At 36.8% G+C, this 17,774-nt stretch overlaps 1 protein-coding gene across 4 annotated transcripts in view; it reads right to left on the reverse strand.

Moving 5' to 3' along the window:
• Nucleotides 1-17,774, reverse strand: part of KCNH7 (potassium voltage-gated channel subfamily H member 7) — a 204,182-nt gene that overhangs the window by 49,610 nt on the left and 136,798 nt on the right. Inside the window, exons 6-8 of one of the 4 annotated variants that reach the window (XM_088058812.1) lie at nucleotides 14,134-14,154; nucleotides 13,585-13,608; nucleotides 10,328-10,542 (exon numbers count right to left, since the gene is read on the reverse strand). In XM_088058812.1, the coding sequence (XP_087914938.1) occupies nucleotides 10,328-10,542; nucleotides 13,585-13,608; nucleotides 14,134-14,154 (260 nt within the window). The remainder of the gene's footprint in view (nucleotides 1-10,327; nucleotides 10,543-13,584; nucleotides 13,609-14,133; nucleotides 14,155-17,774) is intronic. The other 3 variants (XM_088058813.1, XM_005519743.3, XM_088058811.1) reach the window with 3 other exon arrangements.

Consider the following 17,774-nt stretch of genomic DNA (forward strand, 5'->3'; position numbering starts at 1 on the left):
GGTGCACAAAAAGCTGGGAGAAAGCATGGCCAGGACAGCTGACCCGATCTGGCCAAATGGACAGTCCACAGCATGCCGAGAACGTCATGCCCAGACTATAAACTGAGGAGCATTACCAGGAAGACAGATTTATCATGGCTTGGGAATGGGTTTGGCATCAGTCAGCAGGCAGTGAGAAATTGTATTGTATCACTTGTTTTTCTTGGGTCTTTGTTCCCTGTGTCTCTCTGCCTTCCTTTTTCTCTTCCTCCCTCCTTTTGTTTACAATTGCTAATGGTATTAGCATTACTCCTGATTTTCCCCTCCATCCCACTGAGGGTGCAGGAAGGACATGAGCAGCTGCCGTAAAACACTTTGTTACCAACTGGGCTTAAACTCTGACAGCCAGGAGGATACGGGAATTTTTTTGGTGCTACTGCAGGCACTGGAAGCTCAATCCAGTGGAAAAAATGCCTAGAATAGAATCCTGCAAGCCTTAATGTTCATTGTTTTCTAGATATATTGACTAATTTATCACCCTGTGCAAACTGCAGTTTCCTTTCCTTACTGGATATTGTGGGTGTAAAGAAGTGAGAAAACAGACAGCACGATATATCTGGAAATAACTATCCTAGACAAAATTTATTTTTCAAGCTTTTTTTTTTGAAAACCTGCAATAAGGCTACAGCCTGCATTCTATCCTAACAAAATTTGTCAAAATAAATTAGCTAGCCTCTAACAAGTTCTGCAGAGAATGATCATAAGCCACAGGTTCTGATTTTTGCTCAATTCCAAACCCAGCAACTAACAGCATTTAAGACTAAAATGCAGCAAAAGGTGTTATTCTGCTTTGGTTATAGTCTTCCATCTGTAACTCACCTACAAACCCAGTGAAACTAAACTTCCTTGAACAGAACAAATTGGCACAAATTTGAGCCCATATCATTCAGCAGTTCTTTTGCTTCAAAAGACAGGTTTCTTCATAATTAATAGAATTCATTTAGAAAGTAGAACATTTTCAAAGAAGATGGATACTTAGAATAGAAAAAAATGCAAAGCTGTGAAATGAAGAACTTTTCTTTCCATTTAATAAACGTTTCCCATTTATTAGTAGTAGTATATCCAACAGTCTGCCTGAAGCTGAATGTACCATATCAGCTTCCAAGATACTGAGTAGTTACTGGAATTTCTGTATTTAAAAAGATGCCGCCTTAATGTAAAACTGACAATTCTTTGAGCAAAAAAAAGAATTTTTTATGCTTGTAAAAAAACCTGAAGTATCTTAAGGACAATTTCATCGTGTGCTACAATGCAAGATTTATTCAATTGTCAAAGGAAAACAGACTTACCTAAAGTAAATCAAATATCAAGAAGAAGAAACTGAGTTTTCTATGTACTACAAATATCAGCTAAATATTCATACAATTTCAGTACTTTATTTCAAATAGTTTTTTATTTTAAAGAATATTTTTACACTTTAGATGGTGTTGGAGATTGAATGTTACAATTTATGGCTTAAACATCTTCATGAAGGATTTTGCCTATTATAGCAAAACTATAGCAGAGAAGACCACCATGCCCTGAATAGGCCTTCTGACTGAGGTCCAGAGCTACTCCTTGATGAAGACAGTGACTCAGGTCTGGGCTGGGGGGAAGAATACATTCACGGCTGGATCAAGCTTTGCACCTTTGGAGTGGAGACCACAGCCCCAGGGCTATCAGCTGCGAGGCTCACACACACCTTCACACCAAAGGGTGGGGGCGGAAGGAGAGGTTTTGAATGTGTGGTGAAAAAGACTCTGGCCAGAGGCAGTCAACACCCATCTTCTGTTTTGCAGAGCTCAGCTGTGGGGCTCTTTTTCCAGGAAAAGCTGCATCCACATGAAGGACAGCAGAAGGGTATCATGGCCCATCAAAGGCCCCCCAAAGGGGTCCCCAGACCCTGCACCAGAGCACTGCAGCATGATGCAACAGATCCACAGTGTTGCAAGGCACAATGTCAAATTGGGCCCCTCAGGGGAGGTACCTGGGCATTGTCACCTGGCCCAAACATACATCAATCCACTGGATTCCATACTTTTTGGTCTGGCTGTGGCGTCTAGAGGGAACTCTCATCTCCAAGAAGATCAGACGGAGGGGGACAACAAGGCATGGTTGGAACTCTGGGAAGGGTGATATTTTCCCACCTAACCCCTGTCACTCTCTCCCCATGCCCCTACCCCCCACGTACAACTCTTTCTGTCTTTCCATCTTTCTCCCTTTCCCTCTCTCTCTCTCTTTGCGTCTTTTAATATTAAATAAAATATACCAAATATTTTTTTGGTTCCAACATCTAACCTCGTCTGTTTTTTTGGGTATTTTTGAAACTTTTCTCAGTCTGACCCATGTTATTCACAGCAGCTTAGTTTCCCTTGCTCTTTTGTATTTAAAGTGGTTCATAACAGATGGCCTGAACTAGCCACTTTTAATAAATACTTCCTAGAGATTTTTGTTGTGCTATGCTCATTAATTTCATGTTCAGTAACACCAATGCCACCCATAAAGCTCAATAAACACTTTGAAAATACATTTTTCCACATTTATTAACTCTATCTCTTAAGTATATCTATTTCATAAACATAATGTTTGGAATGAACCTTTGATTTTGGATTCATACATCTGAGCCCTGATTTTTCCCCTACTGTGATTATATTGGTATTTCAATATAATTTAAGGAATGTTCCTCCTTCCCCCCTGCCCCCCATTCCCCTTTTTTTTTTCCTTTTGTAAAAAACATTAACTCTGAGATATTGAAATATTCTATGTTTGCCCTTCTCTATTGATCCTGTTACCAGTTACAAGCTGAAAGCATTATCGAAGTTTTAACAAATGACAGGTAATAGATGAGAAAACCTTCTCATTCAGCTTATTAATTTTGAGGGCATTCAGAATTCATCAAACAACACACTATGCTGACTGGGGTTAATGGTCTTTGCTTTTTCTTACTATTTCTACTACTTGGAAAAAAGTGCTAAACCCTATCAAACCATAACCAGAAAATATTTTCCTCAGCTGCCAGTACATCAAAAACAACTAATCCACAAGCTTTTTTCCTCCCCGCTGCCCAAGCCAAAAGAATAATAACCTCATTGCTATTTCTCATTAATATACTTAAGGATCTCATTTATAATTAGTGTTAGAACATAACTGCTTTATAATCATCATACTACCTGCAAATTGCAGAAGCTTTCTGCTCTTTAAAATTTAGTTTATTCATCAATTTCTTTCATTAGTGATGTGTGTGTACAAATTTCCTTGAAAAAATTAATCATTAGATTACCCACAAAATTTTCAGTTTATGTACTAGCTAGTATTATATAAAAAGAGAAAATAATTTAAATTGTTAGCTGACCACACTTGCCTTTTCTTTTTCCTGAGGAAAATGACTCTTAATAGGTGTGACTATATAATTTCAGGTAAATGATCAACATTGCCTGTCCAGGCTATGCCATTTTGTGGTTAGATCCAACATTTTTCCTACAGTATGTACATGTGAGGTGCCTGGCACTAGAGAAGAGTTCAGAATACAGACCATTTGAGGGTAAGGGCACTTAGGGAGGGAGGGAGTCCTGAGTCTGAGTCAGTGGTGCCCAGGGTTATTTTTGTGGCTTTTTAAACAGATGGTCATTTATGTAAGATGAGTAATAGTCAAATTACTCTGGAATTAAAACCCATGACTACCTCTTTCTAAGAGGTTGTCCTGAAAGTTAGCTACACCAGCGGTGTATTAGAAAAATAGCAGCTTTTTGTGACCCATGAGATCCACAGCATTCTGCCCTCTTCCCTTCTTCTTTCCCCATGTCAGCTGCTATTGCTGTCTATCTCAGGGAAAATATATACTTATGCTCTCCTAAAGATAGAAACCATCCTGAGTTAACATGGTAACCATCAGATCCTGATCTAACTTTGCAGTTGTGCTGTTTTGCCTAGGAGGTTGGGTTAGTTGGCCTCTAGAGGTCTCTTCCACACTACATTTTTGTACGGTTCGAAGGTTACATGAAAGAGGGACGATGACTTCTTTCATAGCTGTTTTAAGGCAACTCTAACTGCATGTGTGAAAGCCATTATTTCAGACTGTGCATGCCAAATGCATCAGAGGATCTCACAGCTCTTTGGATCTTAGTGGGGCTTGACTTGCAGTTCATGATGAGACTGCTCTGGTGGGTGTCAAAACTGTTGGTTTCAGCAGAGTAACTTACCAAGTTTAGAAACTTCCAAGGTCAATCCACCATGAAGTGGGAGTTTGGGTGTTTATAGCTCTAGACCAGAGAAATGAGGCTTGCCTAAATGCTGCCAGCACCTTGGTTTCAATAAGCTTTGCTTCCTTTGTACAGTATTAGTTCTTATACCCAACTCCTTATTATCAGAACAAATTACGGTGCAGTCTGAAAGTCTATTTTGTCCCACTCCTTAGCATCAAAAGACAAATGTTGCTTTGGTAAATGATATTAACAAAGGTCATATGCTTCTTTCCATGTGAGCATCAGGGCATTAAAACCAAAGAGATCACACAAAACATTGATACTCAAAACTGCAACTCATAGAAGATAGTAGATACTTTTTCCCAACGAAGCAAAATGAAGTAGTCCCCTTTTCAGAAGAGTAGCTCTTGGGGGAAGGACATGGACTAATTAAGGATGCATCCAGGTTACATGCTGCAAAGCAGCTGGGCTTTCCGACTGCTCCATTTCTACCATATGTTGAGAAACCTCAAAACACTGCAGCAGTTCAGATGCCTGAACCTATTCAGCCGTCACAAAAAGAAGAGGCTCTACTGCAAGAAAGGAATATTTTATCTTGCACAGTTTTGAAACTTGTTTTTATTACTTGTGTATCAGCAAATAATTGTAATGAAAATACTATGGATTTTTTTCTGAAACTGATCAAAACACTGGACTTTATTTTCTGGTTCCACGCACTTGGAATAGCTATTTGCTCTGGTGCAAAAGATACTACTTTCCAGTTTTGGTGACACTTTGGCACAGGTTTAAATGGCCAGACTGGGACTGAGGTATTTTTATTAGTTTTCACCATGGTTTCTTTGCATTTCATTGTTTCACAGAATGTGTCACACCTAAATTACAATGAAATTACACACATTTATACTATTTCTATAATTACATTTATAGTAATTACAAAGCCTAATTATTTAATGACAATAAAAGATGAAATTCTATTGCATGGGTGTGCTAAGTATTATTGTAAAGAAAGGGAATGATTCCTGTATAAACTTTGTCTATTCACAAATAACAGGAAAAAGAAGATTCTCAATTCAGAGTTAATTTAAATTTTCCATACATTAACTAGGAAATGTCGTCCCTGCTTACACCCTAATTTCACTATTATATGTATATCTTGCTCTGTAATTGGAAGGCATCAACATTGTTCCCCTTTATTCAGAATTTTCTATGTTATGCAGAATGCAAAATTAACAGCCTTGAAATGTTGTGTCTGTGTGAGTTATTGAAGGATGACACAGTGTGTCAGCTGAATCAGACTGCTGAAAATGTATAGATCAATAATTTGGTTTATTTTTAGGTCTTATATTGCCCCTCTCTGTCCTAAATGCTGGTAATCTTCTTTTAGCCTGAAAACCTGAAGGTCAGTTTGAAGTCATGATCATATAATAGTTCTTTTTATATCAACAGCTTTATTGGCCTTGGGAGGATATTGTTACTTACTTCCTAATCTTTTGGGGAACTAAATAGAGTCTAGCCAGATTACAGAAACATGCAGTGAAATTACATGGTCTATCACTTCATACATGGTTGTCCCCATCCTTTCCCCACCCCCCCTCCCCCCCTGCCTTTCACTGGCAGCTCTATTTTCAGAAGATTTGTGGGTGTTCAGCATGTCTGCAAATCAGATCACAATATTCTGTGTAGCCTGTCAAGGTATATATTTATCATTTCATCAGTCATATGACCAGTTTGGGTATATATATGTTTCCTAGAGGTGGGTGGATAATGAAACTGTTTTGAAAACTCTTATTACAAGAAGTTAAAATATTACAGAGTTTTACCTTGTATATCATTTATTGAGACAAATCATGAACAACAGACACATATTGGGGCTTTCAACCACATTCTGTATTCCTTCAGACTGATGAATTTCAAGGAGATAAATGATCTCTGAACACTAGTGATCAAAAGCAACAAAACAGTTTTTCTTAACACAATAAAGAGACCAGTAATTTACACTTTAATTAACTGGGACATTTATTTGTTGACACTATTGGTTATTCAGGAATTAGAAAAAAACTATTAGAGCATTCAGGAATTCTCTCTTTTCTTTAAAAATAAAGCACAGATACTGACTATTCTAGTCTTCATGAGTCTGTTTACAAGAGAGTTCACAACTTTGCATCAGTGGAAACTGGATGTCTAAAAAGCTTTACAATAAATCAGTATTTAAACAAAAAATTAAGTAAGTTCCTGTTGTATCTTTCCACATTGTAATTTTAAGGCCAGAAGTCCTCTTTATGAATTCGTAAAAAATGTTATGGGACAGATGTCAGACTTTTGCCCTACTGCTTTCTTGAATAAAAGTCTACTTTTTGTGCCTCTAGGAAAACTTGTCTCTTTCTAACCATCAGTGTTAGGACCCCAACTGAACCTGTCAGTACAAAAGAGCTCAGAAATTGCACTTTCCTCCTGAACAGACTCTAAAAACAGAAATAATGGAAAAAAGTAAGTTGTGATTCTTCTAGAAGAGAGTGACATTAACACCATTGGAGATTATAATGAAAAACATTTTTTCTAAAGTGGAATGGAAACGTAAACTTAATTTAGTCACAAATATCTGCACTGGAATATAACAATGCCCAATCAGGGCTATCTGGCAGCTACACCTGGACTAATTCTCTGAGTGAAAGTCAATGTTATGCAGGAGATGCTATGCTTCTTAGCATTACACAAGGAGTTACGATCAGTGAAGCCTCAGGTGAAAATCCAGGCAAAACAATCGGGGAACCTTCTTTATCAGGACCATCACATGAGCAGTACTTCACTGCAAGCTGTATCTTAAGGCAATTCTCATCTCTACATAATGTCCTGAACCCTCCTGTTAAGTAGAAAAACAGTATTGGAAGGTTTCTTGCAATAGAATGTACAACCTAGACAACCTATAACCTTCTCTTAAAGCATAAACCACTGTCCCACAGCATCTCCTCTTCTAAAATGATTTTCTAAACTTTATTCTACCTTCTATTTCTAATTTATTCCACTAAAATCTTTCTACTAAAGTTTCTTACTCCTCTTTAAGTGTTATCTCAAAGCACATGAATTCCTCTAAACACAGTGGCCAACAACTGTTCTATTTACTTTATTCATTATTCTTCCTCTCCCCTCTGAAGGTGGCTGTGTGCCATCCTTTCCTTTTTCACTCCCTTCAAGACCTGAATCACATCTCCAGCTTGTGGATATTAAAGAAGTTATACACTGTTGTCTTTGGAAAGAACTTGATGCATCCTGTGATGGTGATACTTGATTTGTTACTACTGGTACATGAGAGAGAATCCAGGCTGCATGATAAAACAGGGAATCTCACTGATACTTTTGTGTGGTGCCTAACAGAGCATTGTGCATCTCTCTTTGAGTTGCACAAGGAGGAGCCACAGTAGTGGAATTGTCAGACTATAACAGGAGGATCAAATTTCTCAGCAAAACTGGGGAAAGGGAGAAAGAAAATAAGAACTACGAAGGGATAGATGTATGGATATATGTTTGAATGGTACAATATGTGGCTGAGAGAAGCCTTTCATGTCATCAAGTCCTGCAATCCCAGAAAATACAGCATGTTATGCATCCCTTCACTACATTTCTCAGGCTCTTTCTAGCAACACTTAGAATTCCTGCTCTTACCTCTTTTATTAGAAGATTGTTTCAGAATGTCACAACTCTGATTAAGGGTGAACTTTAAACTTACCATGATTGTTTCGTACTCATTTGCTCTTTTACTGATATTGCCCCATAGATTAAATAGGTCACATTGCTCTCTGTGTATTTTTGATGCTGTTCAACAGATTTCCTTATTAGAGATTGTGCCAGCATGAACATATTTTAACTACCTCATCTAACATTTCCACCATATTATATTCTCAACACTGTGCTCAAATCTTCCAAATCCACTTTTGCACTGTTCTGCTGATAGATACATAATGGATCTATGGCCTAGGAAAAGATTTACAAAGAAATTTATTGTCAGACATGAAGCAGAAGCTTCAAAGAGCTTCAAAGAGTCTTATAAAATATATTGAAATCACTGGGAATAGAAACATAAACAGGACTAAAGCTAGCCACCTTAATCTTCTAAATTTCTATTTCTAATCTAATTCATGAATCTCTAATAAACTATCTCCTTGACCATTGCAATACTATAGACCTACATTAATTTATACCTCCCAGGAGTTTCTACCTGTACCTAATTCTAGCATTTAGGATGCAGCAGCAACTAAAAATATTGATAAGTGAATGTAATAACAGAAAAAGCAACAGCTGCAGGGAACTATTTCCAATTATAACGAATGATTTGGCATCAAAGTTTGCTATGTAAATTGTACTCTGCACAGTGGTTGAGGTTGTTCTAGAAAAGGACGTAAACCAATGTCAAATTAAATTGGAAGATTTTGTGAAGTGTAAAGGTTTTATAGAGCAAATTTCAAACTTAATTTTGAATTTATAAAGTATCAATTTTCATGGAAAGATTAGCTGATCCATGCCATTTCCATTGGACTTTTTGTAAAATCTAAATTCTTTGGAGAATAAACATAGATTTAAAAAAAATTTCTGCCCCTTCCCCCCCCCCCCCCATTCTGACCCCAACAGCATCACTAGTACATAGAAACTCAGTGCTCTGGCACTAATTAGTCAGTCAGAATTTAAAAAAATAGCCAAAAACAAAAACAAAGAAAAAGAAAAAGGAAAAAACCCACACTAAGCCTAAAAAACCTACCTTGCCTCATGCTTGTATAACTTATAAAAATTAGTCTTTTTTATGTAACTTGACTTTCTGCCATATTATCTATGAAATGATTTCTATATATAACTACTATGAATAATTTAAACCATTTCAAAATGGATCCAGAAGAGATTATATCTTTCAAAACTGACCACAGAAGAAAGGACAATGGTTGCAGATTCAAACTAGCTAGTAAAGACAAATATATGAAAGATAAAAATCCAATTACTTTTTAGGCACTAACTGATCTCAAAATAGAAATGATAGAACTTTTATCTCTATTTCTCTAGGAGGGTGTACAATACATTCCTTTTTATATCTATTAAAGGGAATAGGAGCATGGACACTGGCAGAGCACCAATGTAGAGAAGCTGCAGTCTGGTGAGCACTTGGGGACATGATTTAGTTGTGGACTTGTCAGTGCTGGGTTAATGGTTGGACTTACTGGTCTTAAATTCTATCATTCTACAATTCTAAGTCAAAAGCTACTCTGCAAGATCTTCCTTATGGAATATCTATCTGCATTCTGCTACAAAGCACTTCTTACCTCTTTCAGTCTGTCTGGGCCTTTAAGGGCCAACCTTCTGCTTACTAACCCTATAAAACTTATTTGGGATACTGTTATCTATTGCTATTTTTTTCCCAGTATGTTCTACATTGCTAGCCTATCTGAGTGACTCTCCATATAATGTGTAACACAAATGTAAAAATATTGAAATTAGATGAAAAGTTCTATTGACTTCAGAGGGCAATGCATCTGTCTTAAAGAAACATGATATCTTAAATTATTTTCACTTTTGTTTCAATTATATGCCTTGTTCACAAGATAAATCATACATACAGTCCAAAGGTATCAGGTTTTCATTTTGACACCTTTATGTATGCACAGATGTGGAAAAGATACCCACAAGAAAGAGCATTATGAAAAGCCAAAGAACTTGAACAGAAATTATGAGCTATAATTGTTATACAGTGGTACAATCACCTACCATTTGTTATCATGTTGTGCCTTACACTAATCTGCATTTCATAATGCTGAGAAAAATGATGAAGAATGAAACTAACATTTATGAATGACCGGAATCACCACAATTAATGGTTGTATTTGGGACACATGGTGCATACTACATTTCTTTTCCACGAAAAAACAGAGCTGAAAAGTTCTGTTAGCAGTATCATCTAATGTTGTAGACTATCTCACAAGCAACTGAATTGAAGGTAAATTACATAATTTTTTAAAGCCTTCAAATTATCCTGGAGATAGCCAAACCACTCATTTAAAGAGTAAGATATTATCAAATACACTGAAAAAAAATTAAAAATGAACTAAAATAAAAATGCATTACCTTACCTGTGTAACCTTTTCTGTTACATTGTGCGTTCGGTCTTTCACCTTAGGTGCAATAATTGCTTTCTCTGAAGAAGGAGGAGATGAAGATTTTTTTTCACTTTTGATATCTGAAAAGTTCAGTGTGAGTTGAGGAATTTTGTTGATTGTACTGTATTTGTTGAGATTTGAATCTGATGTGGATCCCAACAGACTGGACTTGATATGATTAAAAGGCCCTAAAAAATTGGAACACACATTTAGTATCTGGGAAATGAAGAGAAATAAATTATCATTAATGGTTAGGTGGGATACGTTAAAAGGGTGATTAAAAACTATTTTTCTGTATACTCCTTGTTAATAATAAAAACTATCTACATTTAAAAAATAACTCTATTGCTAGTAAGGTTCAAATCTAATATTGCCTATAAATATGACATGTCCTTTACATATAACCCTCAATATATTTTTAAAGTCAATGTATTCAAAATTGCATAGTGCATCTATCCTCACTTGTTTTCATGTTACTGGGAATGCTGCGGTGCTCTTATTATAGTTCTGGCTGAATATAAAGACTATATGCTCATTTGTTTATAAGAGTGGAAATAGGACTCATGATTATATAAGAGTGACTGGAATTAGCGAAGGCTCTATTATCACATCCCTATTTTGCTTATGCTCACAACCAAATTCAAAGAAACTGGAAAATTGAGTAGACTCTCAAAATATGTTTCTTCACATGTCATTGCTAACAAAATATTGGAAACTATAGGGATACTCATAGGTGGAATATTAACAGTATATATAACCTTATACTATTTTAGTGCATCATGACAAAAATACAGAATTTTCATACTTCATGAGGTACATATCCTTTATATATCCTTCCATATTCTTTTCATTATTGGACAGAGTTGTTTGAACAAGAAAGCAATATAAATGATCAGAATACTTGTTTTGTACTGTCATAAGGTTCATTGGGAAGCCAAAAGTATTCATTGCAAGGAAAAGTTGCTTTTGAGAACAATATTGGAAAAAAGAACTATAAAGATGTTTAGACAGTGAGAGCTAAATCCACTTAGGGATTTAAGAAAAAAATCCAGGCCTTGCAGTCAGTAATAATGTCCATAAAGTGTGGGATTGAAGGGTATTTCTTAGATCCACAAGAGAACCTTATTTAAGGTTGCCTTAATTCTATTAAGGGTGTCAGTGTAATGCTTTTCTCTCTTTCTTTTTTTTGAGGTTTTCTTTTGTCTTCCTGAGAGGAAAACAAGAATGCGTGTGTTGATTCAGGAACAGTCAATGGGATAGGACTAGGCCTATGGAATAAATTGCAAAGTCACCGGTGGAACAGCTGATTTTATTTGCAATGTGAGAATGAATGAAATTCAAAGCAACTAGCTGCTTGGGGATGGCTGTGGGGAAATGCTTCATGCTGTGCTGCTTTATTTTTTTTTTTGAAAAATTCATTAAGTGAGGGTTGATTTTTCATCACACCTGGCTTCAAGTGCTTGCTGAAGAAGCAGACATTTAATTTTCTTTTGAAGCTTATAAGGATTTACACAGGTTTTCTGTCTCCTTAAATCATGATAATTGTATGTTAATCTGGGCCACAGAGAGAAAATCTCTACTACTCCATTTCAAATTTTGCCACAGTGCAGAAAGGAATTTAAGATGACAAGGGAGGGCATGATGCTCTAGACTAAAAGTTTGGGTGCAGAAAAGAATTTGTGCCTGAGTTCTCTAACCATTAAACTGTAAAACAGTCCTTTTTCTTCTACTATATTTTTTTTTTTTGTGGAACAGCTTCATTGGAAAAGAGAAGAACCTGCACCTTTCACCTGCAAGGAATGTTAAAAAAGCCTGGTACTGAGGATACTACCAAGGGATTGTGATACTATACTTAAATGCCTTTTGGCCCAGTTGGGACCTGAATCTATCTTTCACATCATCTATATGAGTAAACTAAAAATTAGTCTTCAAAATATATCAGGACACACAAAATCTCCTCAGGAGTCAGTGAAGTGACTAATGTGGCTAGTGCATGCTATTGTACATGTGGTCAGACTGCAGATTTTCAGCCCTGCTTCCCTGTTTTAGCAATAGTTTCTGAGTGTTGAATCAGTTCAGTAAGCAGGATATCAAGTTAAAACCATTTGTCAGATTAACAAGATTCTTGATATCTTAGGAATTCAAAACTAAGAGAAAACTAAGATAGCTTAGGCAAACCTGCTATTAGATAGTAGGCAAGATTTTGTTATGTTAGTAACTTTACAGATGCTTAAATTGCATTGAACTTTTGGTTTCTGGGATTTACACCTTTTATCGATTTCATTCCAAAAGGGATTACTCTCTCTTTTGCTGATACTCGTGCCCTAGAATATGATATTAGGCTTAAATTCATGCACATGAGAATAAAACCTTGCTTCTTTTACCCCACCTTCTTTTGCTTTAGAGGGTGGTGAAAGGCATAATGCACCTCATTGACAATGGTAATTGACTGAAAGACAGTATTAGCTTAAGTACAGCCTTGGTAGAAATTGAGCTGGTACTTGACAGCTAGTGGACCATTGCTATATTTTCATAACAGGAAGCAGAAAAAGAGGGCCATAACAAATCACAATCACAATTGATACTAATTGGCACCCTGACTGACAGTTTCAACGGAGAGGCAGAGAACTGAATAAGCAGGGAGAATGAATTGCTTCTGCCTAGCCTAAAAAGGAGAATCTTGCAGGTTAAGTTTGAGCTCCCCATTTTTATGGTAGGATTTCATCATCCTTGCTTATACAATGCATTGAGAAATGATTTCACTCTCCTGAGCTGCCAATTCATCATCTTTCACCAGCAGTAAATACATTTCTAAAAGTTATTGTACAGCACAGAAACTGCATGTTTTTAACCCAAGATTTTGCCAACATAAACATGAAGCAAATGCAATGATTTTGTAGTCCACAATTTTTTTTTACAGAATCTAGGTCATGCACTGCATGCAGTTTAGAGAGTTTTTACCAGGTACACACACTTTTTGCATCATGCATGAAGTAACAAATCAGTTTTCCCACAGATACAAATATGACAATTAAACTGAACACTTTAGTAAGTAATCAGAAATGGAGGAAGTAATTTATGGATTATGTTCAAATTTCTCCTAAAACATGTAGCCCAATGCTGGTGAAAAGAAACAGTTTTGTAATTGCACTAAATATTACTTAAACATAAAATTGGCAATGAAGTTCATGCATGCACATTTTGATGCTACAGGAAGCTTGAAACCATACCCCCTGCCATCCAGGAACGTGAAACTAGTTTTAAAAAGACAAAAGAGGAATAAGTGAAGATATTTCCACAAGGGTCCTGATTATCAGTTATTTAATGTTTGAGAGTTTTAACTGAAAACTAAGCATCTTGTAACAATAGATCATTTGCTAATGTCCTCATACAATCATACATCCTTTTACAGGTAAAACTGCTGGTAGCTTCAGCAGAAGTTTTGACTGCTTAGGGACAACAGCACTGAGTTAAGTAACTATGATATGTTCTACTTCCCTCTCTTCCTTTTTTTGAATTAACAAATAATTAAGTTAAAAAGCTGTTTAACTATGCCTTCACTTTTTCCAGGAATTCATAGTTAGTGCTTTGAGACAAGAGTTCCAGGAATAACTACATGTTTAACAAATATAATTTATGTAATATACCTAGCCTTAGAGAGGTCAACATGAGAATGTTGCATTTGAACATTTGAACATTTCATACAGCAGACAAAGTAACATGCCAAAGAGTGTGGCTGATTGAAACACTGGAAGGTACAGTCTAGATGTATACTTTACCTGTGACATTGCGACCATTGTCTGGTTTTCAGCATAATAAAAGTGAAGAAAAAGAGAAAAAAGACAACTAAAATCTACATTGGAAAAAGCAGAAAATACAGCTTCAAAGTGTGCATGGTTTGACTTGAAATATTGTTGCACCTCCTTGTCTGTATTATGAAGACTTTAAGTGAAGGTGAAATCACTCTGACAATTGAGATAATGTGTAAAGGTGTTTGGAGTAGATCGTCAGGCAGTAGGACTGGCTTTAGCTAACTTGCCTTAACAGAAACATGATAAAATTCTTTCTCCACAAGTCTGGCAGTGGGTTGGAAGACAAAAGTGCCAAGAAGAAGTAATTAGTCCCACATAATTAAGAGAAGCTGAGGCAGAAGTGCCAGGTGGCTGCATGGCGTGTGGGGCTGCACAGGAGGCCCAGCACAGACCCCCAGACCACCCCACACCTGCCTAGACTCATGAGAAAATGCTTTCAACATAGTAGCAACCTTAGCAATGCCCTTCTAAGTGCTGGAGAAAGATATACTTTAAACCTTTCTTCAGCTCTAAGGTGCCTTTCCACAAGGAAACAGTGGCAAAGCTTTCTGTCCTCAAAGGCACACCTGGCCCTGTGAACCCTCTCATCAGATCAAACCTTTTCAGGAAGAATATTATTATTGCTGTTGTTTCACTGATTTAAAGAACCACACAGGTGAAGAGGTAGACGCCTCACTTCATATTCATGTTCATATGATAGTAATGTAAGGCCACTGTGCCCTTGTGTTGTGTCCTGCCTGGCTGTGGCTCTAGGGGGTGTGAGGAGGGTCTGGCTGGAAATGGGGCCTTCCTCCTGGTGCGAATACCTGCTGTGACGAGGTTACCAGCTCTCAAATGTGCTTGGGCTTACACAGGTGTTCACCTCGTTTTGCTGGGCTGCCAGGGCACCTCTGAGGCTGAGACATTTGTGCTCTGGCTGTTGCCCAGCAGCCCTGTGCCTGTGGAGGAGAGGGGTCAGGCCTGCTCTGGACAGAGGCCATGGCCTGCAGGTGGCATTGGAGGTGGCGCTGGGCCTTGTCACATCTGCCACCTTGCTGTCTTCTCCTCTGCTTTCTCAGCTCTGGGGAGCATGGCACATCAAACTGGGCCCTCTGGACCCGGGCTGTGGAAGGGTGTTTAGTTCCTCCCAGCCCAATGTCTTCCAGCGCCAGGCATTGCCAGCAGTACTGGAGATTAGGCTGAGTTGGGCTCAAAAGCCTGCTGCTGTTTCAGAAGGCCACTGCCATCTTGCTGAGTCCACTTTCTGAAGACAATAACATTTCTGAATAGTCCTTGTGAACTTGTTCCTGCCTGCAAAATCTGGATCACTAGTGTTTCAGATGAGGCTGGCTCAGCTGCATTTTGTGTGGTGAGTGTAAGAAACAGTTCGTGCCCTGTTGCTTTTGCTGACATTTAGGGAAATTTAGAATGGAACTTGATCCAGTACACTCAAATTAATTAAAATTCCTAAGTTGTAATTTCTACTGTGAAATCTTTTGGCATATAATGGGGACAGTGAAGATAATTTTAAAGTGGTAGGCAACAATGCTACATAAATTAATTTAACACATGAAACCATTTCTGTTCTCAATTGTATTATATTAAAATTTGACTGCAGGTAAATTGCTGTAGTTTGTATTAAGCTAAGTAATGTTATTATTTTCTTTCAGAATTCTGCTTTACTGATTCAATTAATATGATTTGAACTGTCAAGGGCATGAAAAAATTGAATTCTGACTTGCATTTTCAGATAGTTTAGTAGTTTTTGAATTATTTAGGAAATCTCAAAATAAAAATGGAATGGAAAAATATATCAAACCCCATGTTTCCTTTGGTAAGAGTTTAGCCTTTTGGGACTGTAGTTGTTACAAGGACTTAAGTACTTGTTGTACTTAAGGTTTTGCATTCTCCCTGTTCAGAGTCTGCAAACCCAGAGAAGATTATTTAAGCTAAATCTTGGTTGCCTGACTTGCATGGATAACTTTACAGAAGTAATAGGGTTTTATGGCTCACTGTTGAATTAGGCAATTAGGACTTGCTGGATAAATCTAAACATCTTTTCAGCATAAGGTGCCCAATTCTAACATGACTGTAAGCAGATGGCATCAAGGATGGTTACTAATTCTAATGCCTTTCTGAGAGCTCTTCTGCTGTTCTCTCTTCTGCTGAGTTTTTCTAGAATGACTATGCATGACATAAACTTAGGGCATGGTTCTCTTCTATTTTGTAGTTTACACAGAATGAAAAGAGAGAGTTTTTTTTTCATATTTACACTTTAAGTGATCACATTGCAGGACAGGCATTAGGAATTCAATTGTATTATTGACTCCTCATAGTAAAATTTATTTTCCTTAGTATGTAACTTTTGAAAAAAATTTTTTCCATAAAACAGAGATAGAAATTTTTGCTCCTCCATTCAGCAAGTATTTAATTACATGGTGATTTATGCATCAGCTTTCTACCACTGTAATCAAAGACACTTAATATTCAAACTGATTTTTACGCATTTTCATAGGTATATAACTGGATGTACAATGACCATTTGGGAAGTACTATAATGAAAAATGTTCTGAAAATAAAAATTGAAAACCAGATATTTTAAAATGTGTTTTGTTTGAAAGATGAGTTTAAATGGGGAAGTTTCAACCATGATAAAGCTTATGCAAGAGGTCCAAAGGACATGCCAAAGTTCAACCTTGGAGATTTTTGCCTCCTGATTTTGAAATCTTGGCTTAATGTGACCCTGAACTATATGAAATTGTATGGTTTAAGATGGATTTAGTTGACTTTCACATTCATTTGAAATGAAAAAAAAACAAACCCCATGGTCCAAAAGAAACAGAAATTAAAAAAGGACTTATGTATTATATTTAATACAGGAAGAGTGATTGAAAGGAATGTTTAGTTTTGCTATTCTATGAGCTTAACTGGGTGTCAGAGGAATATGCATACATAATTTAGGAAATGTGTAGAAGCATAGGATTCTTGAAGTGAACATTCCAAAAACAGAAGAACTTAATTTACACTTTTTTTACACTTGTGGTCAGTGAATCAGAGATAAACAAGCCACCACTGAAAAGAAAAATTATTTTTCCTGCTTATTTAAGAATTTATACACATTCTTCCATGACATATTTTTTTAAATCTTAAAATAGTACCATACATTTCTTGTCATCTGGCCTTAATATGAAGGTGTGTAATTTAAGTCACTAGACCATCAGTAGCTGTGAAAGCATATATGTGGCATTTTTCTTCAAAAGCTACTTTAAAAGAGACCTCTCAGTTCAAGGGGCTTTCAAATCTCTGTTTGCTAAGCTATTTCCCAAGTTTTCAAGTTTTTTTAAACTGCTTGTCTTCAAAAAGAAATCATTCACTACATTCCATGGATTTAGGAGAGACAATGAAAATGAAGAGAGAGGAAATATCTTTGTAACTTTTGCTGGTTGCATGAATATACTAGCACATAGAGAAAAATCACACTTCAACAAAGTTGACACTAAGCATTTCACCATTTCACTAGATATTTCACTATTCATTACACAAAGCATGTCAGTGGAGTTGCTGAGGATATTTTCTTCAGCAGGAGAGAAAAAGCATGTCTGTGTTGGACCAGTGAACGTACAATCTGA

This window comes from Pseudopodoces humilis, chromosome 8 (genome assembly GCF_049639895.1).
Source record: "Pseudopodoces humilis isolate 2021_Gansu_Grassland_sample_001 chromosome 8, ASM4963989v1, whole genome shotgun sequence".
Classification (NCBI taxonomy): Eukaryota; Metazoa; Chordata; class Aves; order Passeriformes; family Paridae; genus Pseudopodoces; species Pseudopodoces humilis.